General features: G+C 48.0%; 3 protein-coding genes across 3 annotated transcripts; all 3 read right to left on the bottom strand.

The window, feature by feature from the left end:
- Positions 1-1,029: 1,029 nt before the first annotated feature.
- On the bottom strand, positions 1,030-7,992 carry LOC131889390 (protein piccolo-like). The gene is made up of 4 exons (XM_059238479.1): positions 7,177-7,992; positions 4,712-7,065; positions 2,647-4,619; positions 1,030-2,144 (listed from the first exon to the last, which is right to left on the bottom strand). The coding sequence occupies exons 1-4, from the start codon at positions 7,475-7,477 to the stop codon at positions 1,700-1,702; spliced, it is 5,073 nt and encodes a 1,690-aa protein (XP_059094462.1). The 5' UTR covers positions 7,478-7,992; the 3' UTR covers positions 1,030-1,699.
- A 2,355-nt stretch (positions 7,993-10,347) lies between these two features.
- On the bottom strand, positions 10,348-14,086 carry LOC131889393 (poly(A) RNA polymerase gld-2 homolog A-like). Its single transcript, XM_059238482.1, has 5 exons — positions 14,037-14,086; positions 11,588-12,304; positions 11,345-11,504; positions 11,000-11,264; positions 10,348-10,877 (listed from the first exon to the last, which is right to left on the bottom strand). The coding sequence occupies exons 1-5, from the start codon at positions 14,069-14,071 to the stop codon at positions 10,561-10,563; spliced, it is 1,494 nt and encodes a 497-aa protein (XP_059094465.1). The 5' UTR covers positions 14,072-14,086; the 3' UTR covers positions 10,348-10,560.
- LOC131889394 (peroxisomal biogenesis factor 19-like) lies at positions 12,305-14,012 on the bottom strand. The gene has a single exon (XM_059238483.1). It carries the CDS (start codon positions 13,245-13,247, stop codon positions 12,432-12,434), a length of 816 nt encoding a protein of 271 aa, XP_059094466.1. The 5' UTR covers positions 13,248-14,012; the 3' UTR covers positions 12,305-12,431.
- Positions 14,087-16,402: the final 2,316 nt, after the last annotated feature.

Genomic DNA, 16,402 nt, shown 5'->3' with positions numbered 1-16,402 from the left:
TTACCCAGAATGAGCATTCGCTCAGCACTTTCGTCAGTGTAATTCTAATTTTCATAGCGGTTAACATCCAAGCGCCTGGCTCCAAGTTAAGAGCTTTAAAAGGGGGTCTCTGGTCTGGTTTTTCAAACCTTTCCTTCTTCTTTTGCTATAAAAGTAGAAACGATAAGACCATGAACAAGGAAATTGGCCTGCAGAATGTCAACGAGTTTATCTCGGGATTGTCCGTGGCTTTTCTAGCTCTTTCTTTGACAAAATGATTCCATTCCATTGGATATTTGAGTTAGCCACATGATATTCGTCTTTGCACAATAATGGCATGTGCAAAATTTAACATCCCCATCCTGGAGAAATGTTTGGAGAGCATTTCTCTTCAAATTTGAATGTTTCCAGAAAAAAAAAAATTGCCGATAAAAAACTCAAAAAAACTTTCAATTTTTAGCGAAGCCTGGTCAAACAATGTTTACATTTTGAGGGGAGGGCAGGGTGACTAACATCTCTATTGTAAGTAAGAAGGCTTCTTTTCACAATGATCAATCTTTTTTCTTCAGTGAAACCACCAATTTACTTGAATAACTAAAACATTTTCAGCCTTAGTTCACTTTTGATAACTTACATACACGTTTTCATAATCTGTTTTGCCTGAAAATCAAAAATCAAACGGGCACTATCTTAACGCAAATCACCACTTATCTTTTCTGACCTCCAGTCATTACATATGATGCCTTAAAGAGTCATGTGTACCCTCAAAAACAGATCATTTTGGTTCTAGAACAAGTAATTCTTGACATGAATGTGTTTATCTAAAAAGCTAAAAAAAAGTGCTCTAAAAAAGACACGTTCAGACTGAGCCTCTTTTTGAAGGAATATGCAACAAGTTATGGATTACTCTCTAGTTTTCTGAACTGTTTTTGCTTCCGAAAGGCTCGGAGATCTAGAATCTGAATAACTATTTCCCCTGTCATGACATTCAATAGGCTCGAACATAAACAGACTAAATAATGAACAATCTAGGAGAAGCCTCATGGGAGGTTCGAGAAAATATGTTTATTTCATAATAGAAGAAAATTCAATTAAGGCGAAACAGATGTCAAATTTTGGTCTTCTGCCATTGATATTGCGTGAATCACAAACGTTTGTTCCGAATTTGTTAACTCTTAATGCTTGGGGTGGAAATATAAATCAAGGTGTTGTATTCAATCTAGGGCCTCATCTTTTGATTGTCGAGGTTATATTGCAACTTCAAAACATTGCTAGTCGCAAAAAAAAAATATTTTTCCGTTGCTGGAGGAAGCACACATTCGGTTTGGGAATGGTCATTGTTTGGTTGCGAAACCTCTTACCTCGTGAAACTCCCGAAGCAAGTAAGCCGAACTTACTTCATTGTCATAGAAGAAAAGGATCGCTTCATGAATTTTAGAAATCTAAAAATGTATCACCAATTTGAGAGTCTAATCAAAGATTGCTTTTGGTTTCTGACAGGATTGAATTCTAGAAGATCCGATGGAATCACATTGTATCAACAAAGTACATATATGAGTAACATGAAAGTTGATACCATCAACAGTAATACAAAAATAACACAAAACAATATCTATATAGACCATAATATCTGATTGCTATGCTTATTCGCGTTCACTTTTTTCTTTTTTTTTTCTTTCGAGCAAGGCGCTTACTTCTTTTTCCCGTTTTGCGTCAAGTTTCATGATTTGGTTCCATCCAATTTCGTATCACTATCCGAGTCATCTGACAAAATGGTCCGTTGATTCTTAATCTTCAAACCAGGGGTTAATTTCTCAATGACCACCAAGGCATTGCCCGGATGTTTGGTGGCTGAGGAAGCAACTGATGGCAGCCCATTGGGGCCAGCCACATTATTAGTATCGTTGCTGAGGGGCGTATCCCCAATTTCAGCGGTGTCTTTCTTTTTCTTCTTAAAGGACATGCTCATGATGGCCTCTTTCTGAGGATGAATGGCGCTCTTGGCGAGGCTCCCTTCAGACGACAACCCGTAAGAATGGACCGTTCCAAATAATGCATCCACGGATTGACGAGGGGCGGACGACGGTCCCTGAGTTGGGCCCAATTTGCCAGGTTTCTTATCTTCATGTGAGTGTCCCGAGTGCCCGGGGCCACCACCTAATTTTCTGCAAAGTAAAAGAGACAGTTCCCACATCAGGGTTGAACTTGCCATTCGGTCTCTCGATCGACGAATGCTGCACACAATGTGAGGATTAAAATTAGAGCTTCGAGCACTGAAGACTACCACTGTATTTCCAAGCTCTAAATAATGTGACAGTGCTAGTGATGTAACCAATCTGCACTGCGCAGGCAGATTGTCGGCAGATTGGAATCCACTAGTGCTGAGGTTCGCGTCCCTGACTGTTTTTTTGGGTCAAAAAGTACCGCTGGATATGACCCCAAAAAAAAAACAATCTAGGGGCAATCTCGGCAATAGTACTGGATTGGAAGCTTGGTCGCAAGCAGATTGGTTTACATCAGTATGAGACATCGTCCAAGACAAGAATTATGGCCCAAGAACATTGGTCCGAAAGTACCATCTCAGGAGCCCAGAAAAATCCTACATTCAATTTATGCCCTACAATCTTCATGGGAAGGAAGGTGCTACAAGAGCAAACGCACTCTTACCGGATTTTAAAAGGAACCAAGGGTGATTTTGCACTTTGCCCTTGAAGTGGCTCATGAGAGTGATGGCGTTTCAAACCAACACGCTGTTTATCAGTATCACTCTCTGACTGGGGTTTCTTCTTTCCCTTGCGAGACTTCGAGGGCGATCCAATTAAGGGCCGTGGGCCCGGCCTCATCTTCGGCCTCCGTCGGTGCGTGTTCTCGTCATCCGAGGATGACCTCGATGACCTCGAGGACGATCGTGAAGACGAACTAGATCGAGTCCTTCCTTTCTTGGATCGCTCTTGGAATTCCGAAAACGTGCGTTTCAGCTTGGAAAAGTCTGTCCGTTTCGAGTCCACAGAGCGTTGAGCTCTCCTCCTGGATCGCCAATTGCCCGAACCGTCGTCCCCGCCTCGTTTGCTCTTCATGTCCTCGTCGCCAGAGCCATCACTGTCTCCATCATCTCCGGCTAGCAATCGAAGGCGATAATGAGCCAGCTCCAGGACGTTCTCGGCCCCGGTCTCGAAGTATTTGACCTCCACCTTCCGACCCCCGCGATCAAACCACGTTGGAACACCCAGTTTGCGGCGACGCTTCTGGAGCCGTTCCTGTCGCGACTTTCGGACCTGCTCACAATCCGTACTGGCCTCGACGTCTTCCGCCGAGCTTTTCGACGAGGAGGATGAGGACAGTGCGGCCTCTTCTTCTTCAAAATCGGAATCCGCCACGAGCCAAGATTTCTCCGGTTCGTGAATGGACACGTAAGTGGCAGGCGTTCGCTTTTTAAGTGGACGCACATCCGGAGACGGTCGAGGCTCCTCTTGCTTGAGCATCTGCAGCATCCGTTGGCGTTTGGCCTCGAGCTCCTCACGGACAGAGACAGCGTGTTTCTCTTTGGGACTGGGGTCGTTGCTGGCCGAAATTGTTTGATTGGACGTGGGGACGACGGGGGTAGTTGGTTTAGAACTGGGGACTGTCGATACGCTCTTAGTTGGATTTATCTTCTTCTTCTTAGGTCCTTCATCTGTTCCGAATAGCTCATCCATAATATCTTTGGGTGTGGTTACGGACGACGACGACGAATTTTTGGCCTTGGTCTTTAGATCCTTACTTACGTGGGGGGAAGGATGGGTGTGCTTGGAGTTCTCTGGAACACTTTTCTTGACCGAATTGGCCGAAACGTCGGATGATTTCGGCGAGATGCTACTGGACTTGACCTTGAGATCGGTGCGGACTGAGATTATGGGTACTTTTACAACATTCTCTGGCAACAGGGTCTTGGTGACGATGTCAGAAGGGTTCGGCGAGGAAGAGTTGGTCACATTTTTCACTATTGAGGAATTTTTAGCTGTTTCACACACTTTCGCCTTCTCAGTCGGCAAATGATCGCCTGTTCTTAACTCTTTCTTGGGTGGGGGGACGTGATTGGGCTTCGCCATTTCAGAGAGTGGCTTTTTAGTCGAGATTCCCATCACTTTAGAGGTCTCGGATGAGGGACCAGCCTGGGAAGCCGGATCTTTTTTGGCTTGTAGAGGCTGATGTTGCTTGGAAGCCTCTAGCCCTGACTTTTCTATTGACCTTTCGGTTAACTTGGGCACCTCGGCCATTGAAACGGCCACGGATTTAGGCTCTTTATTCCCTGGCCCTTGTTGGCCTTGATCTGGCTTGATTGATTCAGCCTTCTTGCTGGTGATTTCAGTCGCTTTCGGGGATTCAGGGCGAAGATCTGCTTTCTTGGACAGATGAGGATCTTGCTTGGAATTCTCAATGACCGGCTGTTTTGGGGCCGCCCCGGTAGTTTTGGGTTCTGAAGGGTGGGCTCGAACCTGCAGTTTATCTTTGAGGTCAATTCGGTAAGGACTCTGGGGAAACAACTTCGCATCGGGGCTTTCAGAGGGCTCGGGTGACGAGCCCGATTCCTCGGCACTTGACCAAGAACGACCCACCTGAAACGCATTTTCATGCCCCGGATGATCATTCGTGCTATCAATCTGAAATACAAAAAGGCAGCATTATAATCGACGTTTACAAGGAAATGAAAGAATGACCAACTTGCTAGAATGGCCTTCAAATTTAGGCCTACCTCATTGGCCTGGATGTAGTAGTCAGGCTCGTGTCGCGGAGTGGCATTACTCAGGGGTGACAAACACAGAAAGTCGTAGCTTAAGCGAGGCTGTTCATTGGACAAACCCACAGGTAAGGTGGGGTCCGGGGCGTACACTGTCTCGGTATTGGTGCGGGCCTGACTGAGATAATCCGGAGGCAAATCAAAGTTTGATGGCATGACAAAACCATCCACGGGCTGGCTGTCATCTTCAACTGTGGAATTCAAGGTATCAGGGGATTCGTAAGACGCTTCATAAGGGGTCCCGTAGGGCAATTCAAGTGAAGGTGGGGCAACAGCGGGCGTTTCTTCCGTCGTGGATGCTTCCAGTAGCGGGGCCACGCGGTCCACGGTTTCAGACACAGGAAGTGACGGAGGATTCGGCTCGGGATCAGGAACGATCTCGCCGTGAAGTCGAGCCAAGTCCGCTTCAAGGGCTTGGAGGTTGATGCTGTCCGCCGTGGAAGTCGGAACAGGCGGCGGAGGGTCTTCGATCTGGTGTTTTGAGCTCTCTAATTTAGAGGACGAGGACTTCTCAGATTTCGAGGGCGAGCTCTCCGGTTGGGGAGACGAGTCTCCTGATTTGGAGAACGGGGTCTCAGTTTCACAGGAGAGCTTTTCAGGTTCAGAGTTGATGGCCTCGGATTTAGAGGGGAGGGTGGTCTTGGGTTTCGAGGAAATAGTTTCGGATTTAGGGAACGATGTTTCAGGTTGGGAAAGGACTTCGGGTTTTGCGGGCAATATTTCAGGTTTAGAGAAAGGAGCCTCCGATTTAGTGGAAATAGTTTTGGGTTTCATGGACGAGGCTTCGGGTTTAGATAAAGGAGTCTCGGATTTAGCGGAAATGGTTTTGGGTTTCATGGACGAGGTCTCAGGCTTAGATGACGATGTCCCAGAATTAGGGAACGAGGCTTCAGGTGGGGAAAGGGTCTTGGGTTTAGCCGAGTTTTCAGGCTTAAGTAAAGGAGCCTCGAGTTCAGAGGAAAGAGCTTTGGGTTGAGAGAACGAGTTCTTAGGTTCAGAAGACGAGGTTTCAGGTTTGGAGAAAGGAGCTTCAGATTTAGACGAAAGGACCTTGGGTTGAGAGGATACAATCTCGGATTTAGGGAACAAGGTTTCATGGTGGGAAAGGGTCTTGGACGTCTTAGACGACGACGAGGTCTCTGGTTTAGAGGACAAGGCTTCAGGTTCAGACAAAGGCACCTCAGCTTTTGAGGAAGAGGTCTCGGGTTGGGAAGGCAAGGCTCCTGGTTCAGTGGGCGAGGTCTCGGGTCTAGATGAAAGAGTCTCGGTGTTGGTAGACGATTTCTCCAATCTGTTTGATGATGTCTCCAACTCGTTCAACAGGGTCTTCGGTTTGGAGGAAACGGTCTCTGATCGGGGCAAAATTTGGCCTAAGGGCGATCCAGCGACTGAAGGTTTAGATGCCTTTTCGGACGATTGATCTGTGATTGAGGGCTGATCTAGCGCGGGCTTCAGAATTGAAAGGTTTATGTCCGATGAATTGGTTTTACTAAGTGGAGGCTTTACAATCCGAGGTTTTGAAGAAGCTTGATCCTTTGGAGTGACGCTAGTGGCTGGGACATGAGAGGAAAGGGATGTAGAGGACGGGGGCTGAATGGAAACGGATTTAGGAATGGAAGAGAGATGGGTCCGCATACTGGGATTGTTGGTGAGCGTGACTTCACGCGTTGGGTTGGGCTTAGGTGAAGCGTCTGCGGGGGAAGAGGGGCTGGTCCGGGGAGCCAGACGGGGATCGGTTTGCTTCAGAGCGACTGTGGTAGGCGGAGAGGCCAAGTCCGTGGAGTCCGTGGGAGGCAGTGCAACCTTAGCGGGTCGATGGATCGTGGATTCAACGGATGGCTTTACTCCACGTCGCTGGTTAGCGGGCGGTAATAAACCGGGCGGTGCCTTAGCCAGTGGAAGCTGAGATGGGGGTGGCTTAGCGGGTGGGAGTGACTTGGGTAATGGTGGGGCAGGTGCCGTCTGAGCAGCTTTGGGTACAGGGGGCGGCTCGGGTTCGAAAATGGTAATGACTTCGGGTTCGGCACGGCTCTTGTCCGGCAGGGAGTAAGATAACGTGGAAAGACGGGGAATGTCTTCTTCTTCTTCTGCCTCATCGTCATCCTCATCATCATCGTCGTCGTCGTCGTCCTCATCTTCATCATCATCATCATCATCGTCGTCGAGGAGAATTTCGTCTCCGGGATCGACCACTTCCACCAAAGGTGGCCGCGGCTCAACCCGGTCTTCCATTTCCGTCTGCGGATTGACCTTGAGCATCTTGGCCAATTGGCGAAACTGATGGAACGTCGAGCTTCCGCGTCGAATCACTGAAAGCAAATCAATTCCCCAGAGCCCCGTTAGTCTTAGCCCAGTTTGAACAGCAAATCATGCCCTGCCCGTTGGCCCGCCTAAGAGTCTGGGTCGATCCGGGGACTCACCGACGGATCCGGTGTAGACGAACTTGAGGAACGTGTCCAAGGCGCGGCTGGAGATGTCGGGCAAAATGATGACCGGGTGACTCAGCACCATGAACTCCCAGCCGGCCAAGATGGACTTCAACACGGGGCTGACCGCGCCTAACACGGCTTGATGACATCGGAACCGCTCGCCCGCATCGCTATGCAACACCAAATCCCACGTGGGACCCAAGGTCAAAGCCCGTTTTAAGGCTTCGCCCATATATCGGCCGCGTTGCCGGCATCGAAAACGCCGAAAGGCCCCGCGCGGAGGCGGCGCCATGCCTGGCACAACGCCCACCAGCCCCTCACTGACTCAGTCAGTCGGTCAGTCACCACGCCCCACCCGACGGGGCTCGACCAATGGGTGGGATGGCAGGCGTGGTCAGTTTCCTTGAGGGACAACCCCCCCTGCAAGCCAGCCGCCCAAGCCGCCTGACCGGGTCCAGTCCCACACACGAGCCAGGGAGGGACAGGAAGGCGGGACACCAATCACGGGACAGTCAATCCACGCAATCAATCAAGCCGTATCAGTCCATCCATCCAGGCAGGTAATGAGGATGGATGGATGGATGGATGGATGGATGGCGAAAGCGGTCACACGCACACACGGCGATTCGGGATGGTCTCGGACGTTCTTATTTGGTCTTTCGGCCTTTCAAGTTTCAGGCACGGAAGCGAGGCTTCGAGTGTTGAAGCTCCAAGTGCTTGGGGGGCCAGAGTAGATAGAGCTAGATTTAGAGGCCGGAGGCCGGAGGGATCAACTGATTATGTATTGTGTTCGTTCGTTCGTTCGTTCGTTCGTTCGTTCGTTCGTGCCCGTTTTCCGCCTTCTGCCAACATCCATAGGAATCATCCACCTGCTACTTCTACTACTTCGAGTACTTCGAGTGCAACTGCTACTAGACGCTGGTGCTTGGCCTAGTAGGGATGGAGTCAGTTAGCCTACTAGCAGCATAGCAGTTACCATGAGGTAAGTGGGTAGGCCCGGTAAGCCCCTCCCCTCGTCCCGAAATCAGTAGTAGTCAGAATTCGTAGTCGTCCGTCCCTCCTCCACCCGCCTCCTCATCTGGGGCCATTTCAATATCAACAGCCCGCCCGCGGCCCAATCACCTAGTCAGCTAGCTGGTCTGGCTTTTTATCGGTCTGGGCCGTCTGCGCCTCCAGAGCGCAGGGACAGACCGACCGCGTGCCAGACTCCAGGTGGCAGACGGAATGGGTGACTGGCCAGAAATCGCGGTCACGGTAGCCTTGTCCGGACTTTCAGCCATCCCCCTTATACCTTTGGTCAGGTAGAAAAACCGCAGACAGACAAATGAACAGGCTGAATTACACGCCGGAAAATAGCCACCCATCATGACACAGGTCCGGCTCGGGCCAGTTGGAACTATCTGGTCCTAGACCGAGTTTCCAACCATCTCAAAAATCTTGGTCTTCGGATCCATCGGCACCTTGGGGCTAGTAATGCTGGCGCGAACCACCAACTCTTCGGAGATGAAACTGTAAACACTTTGGACATGCTATTAGAATGAATAGCCAGCTATATGTTGTAGACGTATGAGTAGATGAACTCCTCAATAATCAGCAGAGCTCGAAGAAATGTTTTTTTACATCAATTTCAAATTTTTGGGAAGTTTTTGTCACCCCAAAAAAATTCGAGGAACTTCTAATTGTGATCACCGAAAGGCACAAAGGGTAATTGCTTCAAACTTTTGCAAAATTAGTTTCGTGTTGTCTTTTTAAGTGGTTTTTTTCCTCCTTCCTAACAGGCTTATACTTCCGCATTTGAATTTTTTTGGTGATTATTTAGCCCTCCAAAACATTTTTTCCGCGCCCGGCGTAAGACTATAGCTGTCAGTTCCGACACCTCTTATCAAATCACTGCTCTGTCCTTCAATCTGAAACTTCAGATTCAAATTAGAACAATCCCGTTTGTATCACTCTACATTTGTTTAGACCATACTTTAAATAAAATAGTTTTTGTGGCGTAAGTCCTGATCTGAAGCTATAAATCAAGTACTGCAACAGATTTACTACAAGAATTGCCTTTTTAATTGACCAGGCGGGTGCTCTGCGGTCCGAGAGTGTTGGACCCTTACAAGTTTCTTATATCCTCAATTTGTTTACGTGGATTGACGTGCTCTACCCTTAAACTATCTGATTCGCCCATGAAGTATAACACCCTGAATAAGTGTCGATCACGCTTCTCCGATGACGAGTGATGACGATTCACGTGGAGAGACAACCCTCAGACAGACAGATCAAACAAATCCGACAGACGCACACAGACAGTCTCGAACGTGTCGAAGTTGATTAGACTGCTGCCGCCGGGCAGCTCTAAGTCTACTCGGCTGCTGATGGCCTCCTCAATCCTCATGGACGGTACACGGTAGACGAGCTCAGTTTAGACCGGAGGCGGCAGCCGGCAAACAACAGGCTCCAAGCGAACGCCTGCTGAGGCCTATGGAGAAATTACAAGGCCTGTACGATCAAAAACATTTGTGCCTGAAGGGCTGACAGTCTTACATTTGTGTGCTGGACTAAAAATTGATTACTTGTCCCCTTTAATTTTGTCCAGGTTCGGCATTCTCGTCCTAGAATTTTTTTTCAGCTCTCAACTATAAATTGGTGCGTAATGCGATAACGTATCTATCTATCTGACATTTCTGCTCCATCCTAAATGGATGTAGATCTGGCTTTGACGAATCCGAATATTTACACTTGCGATTGTCCCCGGGGTTTGAGAGATCGTGCTTGAATGTGGATCCAAGCTCTAGTATTTTAGGACAATATAATGGTCAAATGATCATCATGGACATGGACAGGCCACATTAGTATGTCAAGGGAGCATTAGATTTTTTTCAATAGGTGTCCACCAGGTGTATGGATAGGATTTTCTCTGTACCTCCTATCCCATGAAGTCTTTTTAACATCTGTTGTTGCGTAATCTTTCCTTCTTTACTCAACTTTTTAAAACTCTCTTGAATCCAATGATGTGACTCTCATAGTGCATCCATCGTTAATTCTCGGCTTTTCAGAAGTTTTCCATTTTATGAGTAATCAAAGAGCACACGCAAGTTTATACATTAATACTCTTTATATTAATTGAACGAATGAGTGCCCTCCACCCACCCCCTTTTTCCATCTCGTTACAACACAATAGCCCAATTCAATATGGAGCACTCCTCACGACTTCAAAATAAATATATCAAAATACTACCCTCGCTTTGCACCCAACTATTCGAACTTGGCAGGGAACTGGTAATCTTCCAGTGACATGAACACGATTAGAAATTCGATCCTGCATTTTTTCACAGCCACAGGCAGATCTGACTGGCAGACCTGAAACCAAGTCTGAATAAAATGTTATTCCGTGGGTCCGAGAATTGATGCCAAGGTCGCCGTCGCGGATTTGGAGGCCAGCGTGTTCCAGGTCCTCGTCATAGCGTTCAAAATATCGTCGAAGGCCTCTCGTCGGCAAATGGCTCGAGCCGCATTGGTCCGCTCAAAAGGTTCCTCCACACAAATATACGCCTTCCACTGCCTGGGAGGCGTTCCCTGCCGTCTGGCTTGAGCCTCGCAATCAGTGTTGGTCAACACACCTCCAGTTCGTACGGAAGGGACGTGTTGGGTGAAATCAAGTTCTTGAACGTAATACTGAAAGAACCTGACCAACAAGGCACCTAAACGCGCGAGAAATTCCGTGGATTAGAGCAAACTGACTAGCTCTCTAGAGCAAACCCTGAGTCGACCTAATGAACCTATGACCCGGGGAGAGGATCCACCCAGAATACATCTACTATACCTAGAGATTGACAGTTCGAACTGGCATATTGAGGCAGAACCCGTTCAAAGTTTAAGCTGGTGATATCTGAATTGGGATCAAAGGCTTCGGGGACGAGGTGTTGGAGACTCGGGATCACTGGGGGTTGAACCACGTGTTGGAGCACGTGCAGAACCATGAGTGAGAGAGAGTAGCTGGAGAAAGTCCCATTCTTGGCCTCATTTACCTTGTTCGTCTTGGCCCATAATTTGATGGTGTGCACCAGCGGAGCAATGCGCCAATCCAGCTAAAAGGCGACAGTGCTTTTAAAGAAGCAATTGGTATTGCTCGAGTATGTCTGCAAGGGCGTTTCAGTGTAATATCTACCTGGCAATAATGGAAGAGAAGATGCGTGTTCCGGACACCGATCGGATGATTGCAAGCTATGTCGATCTCCGTGTTCCAGTTCTTTTCGCGCATTTTCAAAATCGGCACCTTCGCCGGAATCATCTCGATGTTAGAGTGGATACTTGTCGACATTTGAACCCTAGACGAGGGAGGGGGGAATGAAAATCCAATGAAATGACAGTTCCATCAATGATTTGACCACGTGGATAACATTATCGTTACATGATGATTCGCTTTAGTCTGTGAAGTAAGATTTTAATGCGTTCCCCCGCATTCATCTGTCGCTGCGAGAAGGAGGCCGACACGCGATTCAAGTCCACGAAAATGCCGAGGTCCATGTCCGAGCTCTTGTTACCGAAGCCATTCAAGGTGGATCCAAACACTTGCAGAAAGGCGCCAGGGAAGTTTTTCGCGACCAGATCGTCCATTTTCTGCCACAGACTCACTTTCCGCTCGAACACGAGCGAACTTTGGCGCTCTTCAAGGAACGATACTCGCATATCTTCGCTTAAACCCTCGTAACTTGCCTCCTTCTCGTTAGCTTTAGCGTCAGCTTTTCGGGTGGTTGGAGGAATAGCCTTGTCGAACAATGTAGATAAGGACAAATATTGGAGTACACGATGCTCATTGGTGGGCGGGCCAGTCAAGTCGACCCCAGGACGATAAGGCATTGGATTGGGCCAGCCCAATTGGGGTTCGGGTTGATCGAAGCGGATATGCCGAGGCGGCCCCCTCATAAAATTATTCACTATTGGGTCCAGGTCAAATCGGGATTCAGCCTGAAGCGGATGATAGAGCAAGACTCGGCGAGGACCCTGGGGTCCATAGGCGGAGTGGTCGGGACCATGGAAATCACTTCGAAAACCGCGGTCATTTTGATACTCTCGTGAGCGTTTGACGCGGGGATCTTCATCGGTGGGATGCCAACGACGTTTCATCCTGTAAAAGGTATTCCTGATCAAGGCATGGGTGAGGAGGCGGATTCGTCGTTCAATCATTCATTAGGTTTCATTTTATTAGACTATATAAAAAGGGTTTTCATACAAACCGTCGTTAACATCAATTCTCAGGACATTTTGCATTGATCCGGGTGACCTAAGGCCGACTCTAAAGTGGCTTCATCGAAGTGGGGTCCGGCCTCCGAGGCTGCACCGACCAAGTCGGTGGGCGGGTGACCGAGACTTTGAATCTTTTCCATGAGCTCCATTACAATCTGAAACCGCGGCGGGTCTTCATGGGTGGATTCATCCGCCTCGAAAATGTCTCGGAGTTGGCGCGTGACTTCGTATTGGTCGTGGAATCGCTGCCATTCGCCGGGTGGCAAAGAATCGCGATGCGACGCCAACCAAGCCGGAAACTTTTCATTGAGGTCGCGAATGGCCGGGTACAACAAGTCTTTGGACAAGAGGGACTGCATGACGGCCTCCATCATGGGGAGCACGGCCGGACCCGAGTCCGGGCCCGGGCCCGGCGCCGGATCGCCGGCAGTCTGGCATAACAACTTCATGCGATCGAATAAGGCGGCCAAGTCGCCGTCCGATCCACCGCCCGCCCCGACATTGGGCGGAAAGAAGCCACCCCCTTCGACCCAAGAGTTGGGGGGCGGAGACACGGGCTCGTTGACCCGGAGTCCGCGTTGGAGGGCCGACGCCGGCAACTGCCGCCCTTGGGAAGCGGCGGCAAAGGCCGAAGCGTCGACAAAAGAATTGGGCGGCACGATCCCGGGCCGGTCCGGAGTCTCGTCGGGCTCGTCGGGACTGGACGGCAGACTGGACACTTGGATTTCGGGCAGGGGCTGGAAATCGTGCAAGGCCTCATCCAAGAGGTCATTGAGTTCGTCGTCCGAAGCCTGGTCGGCGGGTCGGACGGCCTTCGAGGTCATGGCCTGGCTCCACGGGGACGGGGACAGAGGGCGCTCAGACTCGAAGGGACACACAGAGGCGAGCGCTCGCGACCCACAGACCGATGGGTCTCCATGGGAGGGGTCCGATGAGGCGAACGAGAGGATCGAGTGATCGGGGGTCCCACTTAATCAATCCATCTATCCATCCTTGGCTATTGCTGTGATCGGAAAGAAGCCCGGGGCCATCCGCGAGCTTGGGAGCGTGCGTGCGTGCGTGCGTGCCTTGCAATTGGACTCGGATGTTGTGGATGATGGACTGATGGACTGATGGACGGTCCCGCGCGGCGTATTTGACCCGACTGCCTGCCTCGGGTTGATCCATTCATCTGGCTTTGGTTGATCTTGTTTGTCTTGTTCATCTTGTTCTCACGTACTCCATGGTCCAGTCTAGACCGGATTCTGGCCAAATCGGGCCCATCTCGGCCCGGCGGCCTTTCCCCTCCCAGTCATGAGCTCAACCACTTGACCACCATCGCCGCACACCGGCTGGGGTGGGCCCCAAGTGGGCTACCTGGGAACTAGGCTCGGGCTGAAGCTGGGCGTGGGCGTGGTGGCGTGGCTTCATGTCTCTTTGTATGCATCGGATGGAGGTTCGGGGTCACGAGAATTTGAGCTGAACGACGAGTGGGCAACAAGTTTCTCAGCCCATTCTGCTGCTTTACCCAAGACGTACTCCTAGGTCCATTGCCCTTCGTCTTCGTCGTCGTCTTCGTCGTCTTGCTCCTGCTGTCCCCCCTCCCCCATTCCCTACCTCACCGCCCATGTTACCATGTCTCCGGTCCTGATGGGCCAGGCTGAGACATGCACAATCGAGCGTGGTGTGGGCTTTTCTTATCACATATGTCCCTCCTGATTGGGCTCGGGCTAGTGTCCGCGGCTCCACTCGCCCACTGTCCATAGGAGCTCTCTGACCATTCCCAAATGATCTCTCGATCCCCGTCGATTCAATCATAGGGATAGGGATAACCAAACCTCCGCCCCCCGCACCTGCCCTTTGAGCCTACCAAAGGACGCTTGTGATGGCATCAAATCAAATTTCAAACTCAAGATAACCAGAAAGCGTAGACAGTGAAAGCTTTGACGGAAGACAAATCAGGGTTACTTTTTGAGCCTAACGAACGGGTTTTCGACATTCCATCAGTAATGTCATAAGCCATGGAAAATAAAAATTGGTAGCCCTAATCTCAGCCTCCTGCCTTTGATGATTTATTTGATCCCCACCAGTATTTCTGATGGGCATAGAGATAGAAAACCAAATTTCAAATGGATTCAAACAAGCAAAACCGAGGAAATAATTTCATACCAGCCAATAAAAAGCCAGCAAACTTAAAAAAGGGAGATGCAGAAAGAGTTAAGATTCCAGAGGTTTTCTTACAGTGACATACTGAGTAATCCTATTCCTTGTAAGTTACAAACTATGTACTTTGCTTCATTCCTTATATACCCCAACAGCATTATGTTTGTTAAGGGGTTGTGTTCTCTCCATTGAATATATATTTTTTTTAATGTGATAAGATTCAAGGGTGTCTGCAATTCATCAAACATGGTAGATAGGAATTGACTGAAAATGAGGCTTGCGGCAAAGAATGTGGAATACTTTTTTTAATGACTCAAATATTAAAAACAGCTTTTTTTGTCCTGGCTTGCCTGAACAAAAGTTCTCAAAGAAACAAAAGTCAACTTTTAAGTTAACCAGAAGAAATATGCTGCTTAAGTACTGGTGGTTTGGCAACACCAGAATCATTTGAAATAAGAATCAAATATTTGTAAACAAGCAAAAAAACTTAAAAATATCAATCAAATGAGCAAACAAACAAGGAAAGGTCAATTTAAGTACATCAGTAATCACTAACCAGTAGAGGGCACATTTCCCCACCTTTAGCACTCAGATGGACCACCCATACATAAACGTAACATTTTCAAACCATCAGACTCACCCTGACGGCACCTTCAGGCTTCGGATTAAGATTTGAGGTTTGATGCTGGTGTTGGATGTAGTGATGAGTTCAAGCAAACTTTCTGAACTTTCAAACTCATCGAACCAAATATCAAACTTCGAGTTGAAAAGCAAACCAGAAGCAGGCCCACTATTGCATAGTGTTAAAAATTTAGAAGATTGTTTAAGATGCTCCCCAGTGTCATACTCTTTGTGATGAATAAATAACAGATCAATGCACGCACATTCAATTCATTGGTTGAATGAAATGGCAAATGAATTGTTTTAATCCACAATGTGGCTTTTCAAAAGTAGAATTTGTCAAGTTTTATTATTCTGTTTTGTTCACTCTACTAAAAGTATCTTTTTTCAATCTTTTCATTTGAAGGGTGTCTGAATAATACTAAAACAAGAAAAAATGGCCATCAGAAAAGTGGTTAGTTTTGTTTTGCATCAATCAAAGGCAAATCAAAGGTCTAAGATTGATGTCAGTAGCAAAATGTCAACCAGAGAAAAGTTTTGTAATTTACCATAAGAACAATTGTAGTGATGCTGTTTTAAGCCAAAAGTACCCTGCACATGAAGTCTCAAAAGAAAGCACAAACAAAACAAATGTGCTTTTCTTTAACAATGCATATGTAAATATGTAACTGCTGAAGTGAATGAGAAGTGAAAGATACATCTGATCAGGAATAACCTACAAGATTTTAATAGAATAAGCAGATGCAAATATTTCACTTATTGCGTCCTAACATGACAATTGCTTAATGGTGCAAGGAAGGACATGTGTAATTGGGCAATATTCAAATCAAAATGCATGAAAATTCTTGAGGTCGGCCCCATGTCATTTTGGAGACCCAAGGCCTTTCTTTGTAATCATAGTCACCTCCTGTCCTATCCATCCGTTCCTAGTGAAATGGATGGACATGTCCTCGCAGGTTCAGTATACCCAAGCCCAGCAAGGTCCAGGAGCCTGGCATCAACTTGGCCAACTTGATTTCACAGGTTTCTACCTTGAGTCAAGGCAAAGTCACTGCCCTGCAGTCAGCATATCACACATTTCCTTAACTATGTTCCAAAGTACATGACTTGTGTTGATTGAATGAGACACAAAGAGGCTGAATATCATTGTCATGACATGGACAAGATTAATCCAAGACAATGAAATTGTTATCTCTATTTAAAGTATTGTTTTCCC

The sequence above is a fragment of the Tigriopus californicus genome, chromosome 10, assembly GCF_007210705.1.
Source record: "Tigriopus californicus strain San Diego chromosome 10, Tcal_SD_v2.1, whole genome shotgun sequence".
Lineage (NCBI taxonomy): Eukaryota > Metazoa > Arthropoda > Copepoda > Harpacticoida > Harpacticidae > Tigriopus > Tigriopus californicus.
Note: the sequence above shows the minus strand (reverse complement) of the source record. Positions and strands in the feature narration are given on the sequence as shown.

Bases quoted from the DNA above. Each gene is read 5' to 3' on its own strand.
- LOC131889394 (XM_059238483.1), bottom strand. From the start codon at position 13,247: ATGACCTCGAAGGCCGTCCGACCCGCCGACCAGGCTTCGGACGACGAA.
- LOC131889393 (XM_059238482.1), bottom strand. From the start codon at position 14,071: ATGTCTCAGCCTGGCCCATCAGGACCGGAGACATG. The intron at 12,305-14,036 runs GTAACATGGGCG...TACCTTTTACAG, and splicing joins CCATCAGGACCGGAGACATG to GATGAAACGTCGTTGGCATC. The intron at 11,265-11,344 runs GTAGATATTACA...GTCGCCTTTTAG, and splicing joins TTCTCTTCCATTATTGCCAG to CTGGATTGGCGCATTGCTCC.
- LOC131889390 (XM_059238479.1), bottom strand. From the start codon at position 7,477: ATGGCGCCGCCTCCGCGCGGGGCCTTTCGGCGTTTTCGATGCCGGCAA. The intron at 7,066-7,176 runs GTGAGTCCCCGG...ATTTGCTTTCAG, and splicing joins CGTCTACACCGGATCCGTCG to TGATTCGACGCGGAAGCTCG. The intron at 4,620-4,711 runs GTAGGCCTAAAT...TTTGTATTTCAG, and splicing joins ACTACATCCAGGCCAATGAG to ATTGATAGCACGAATGATCA.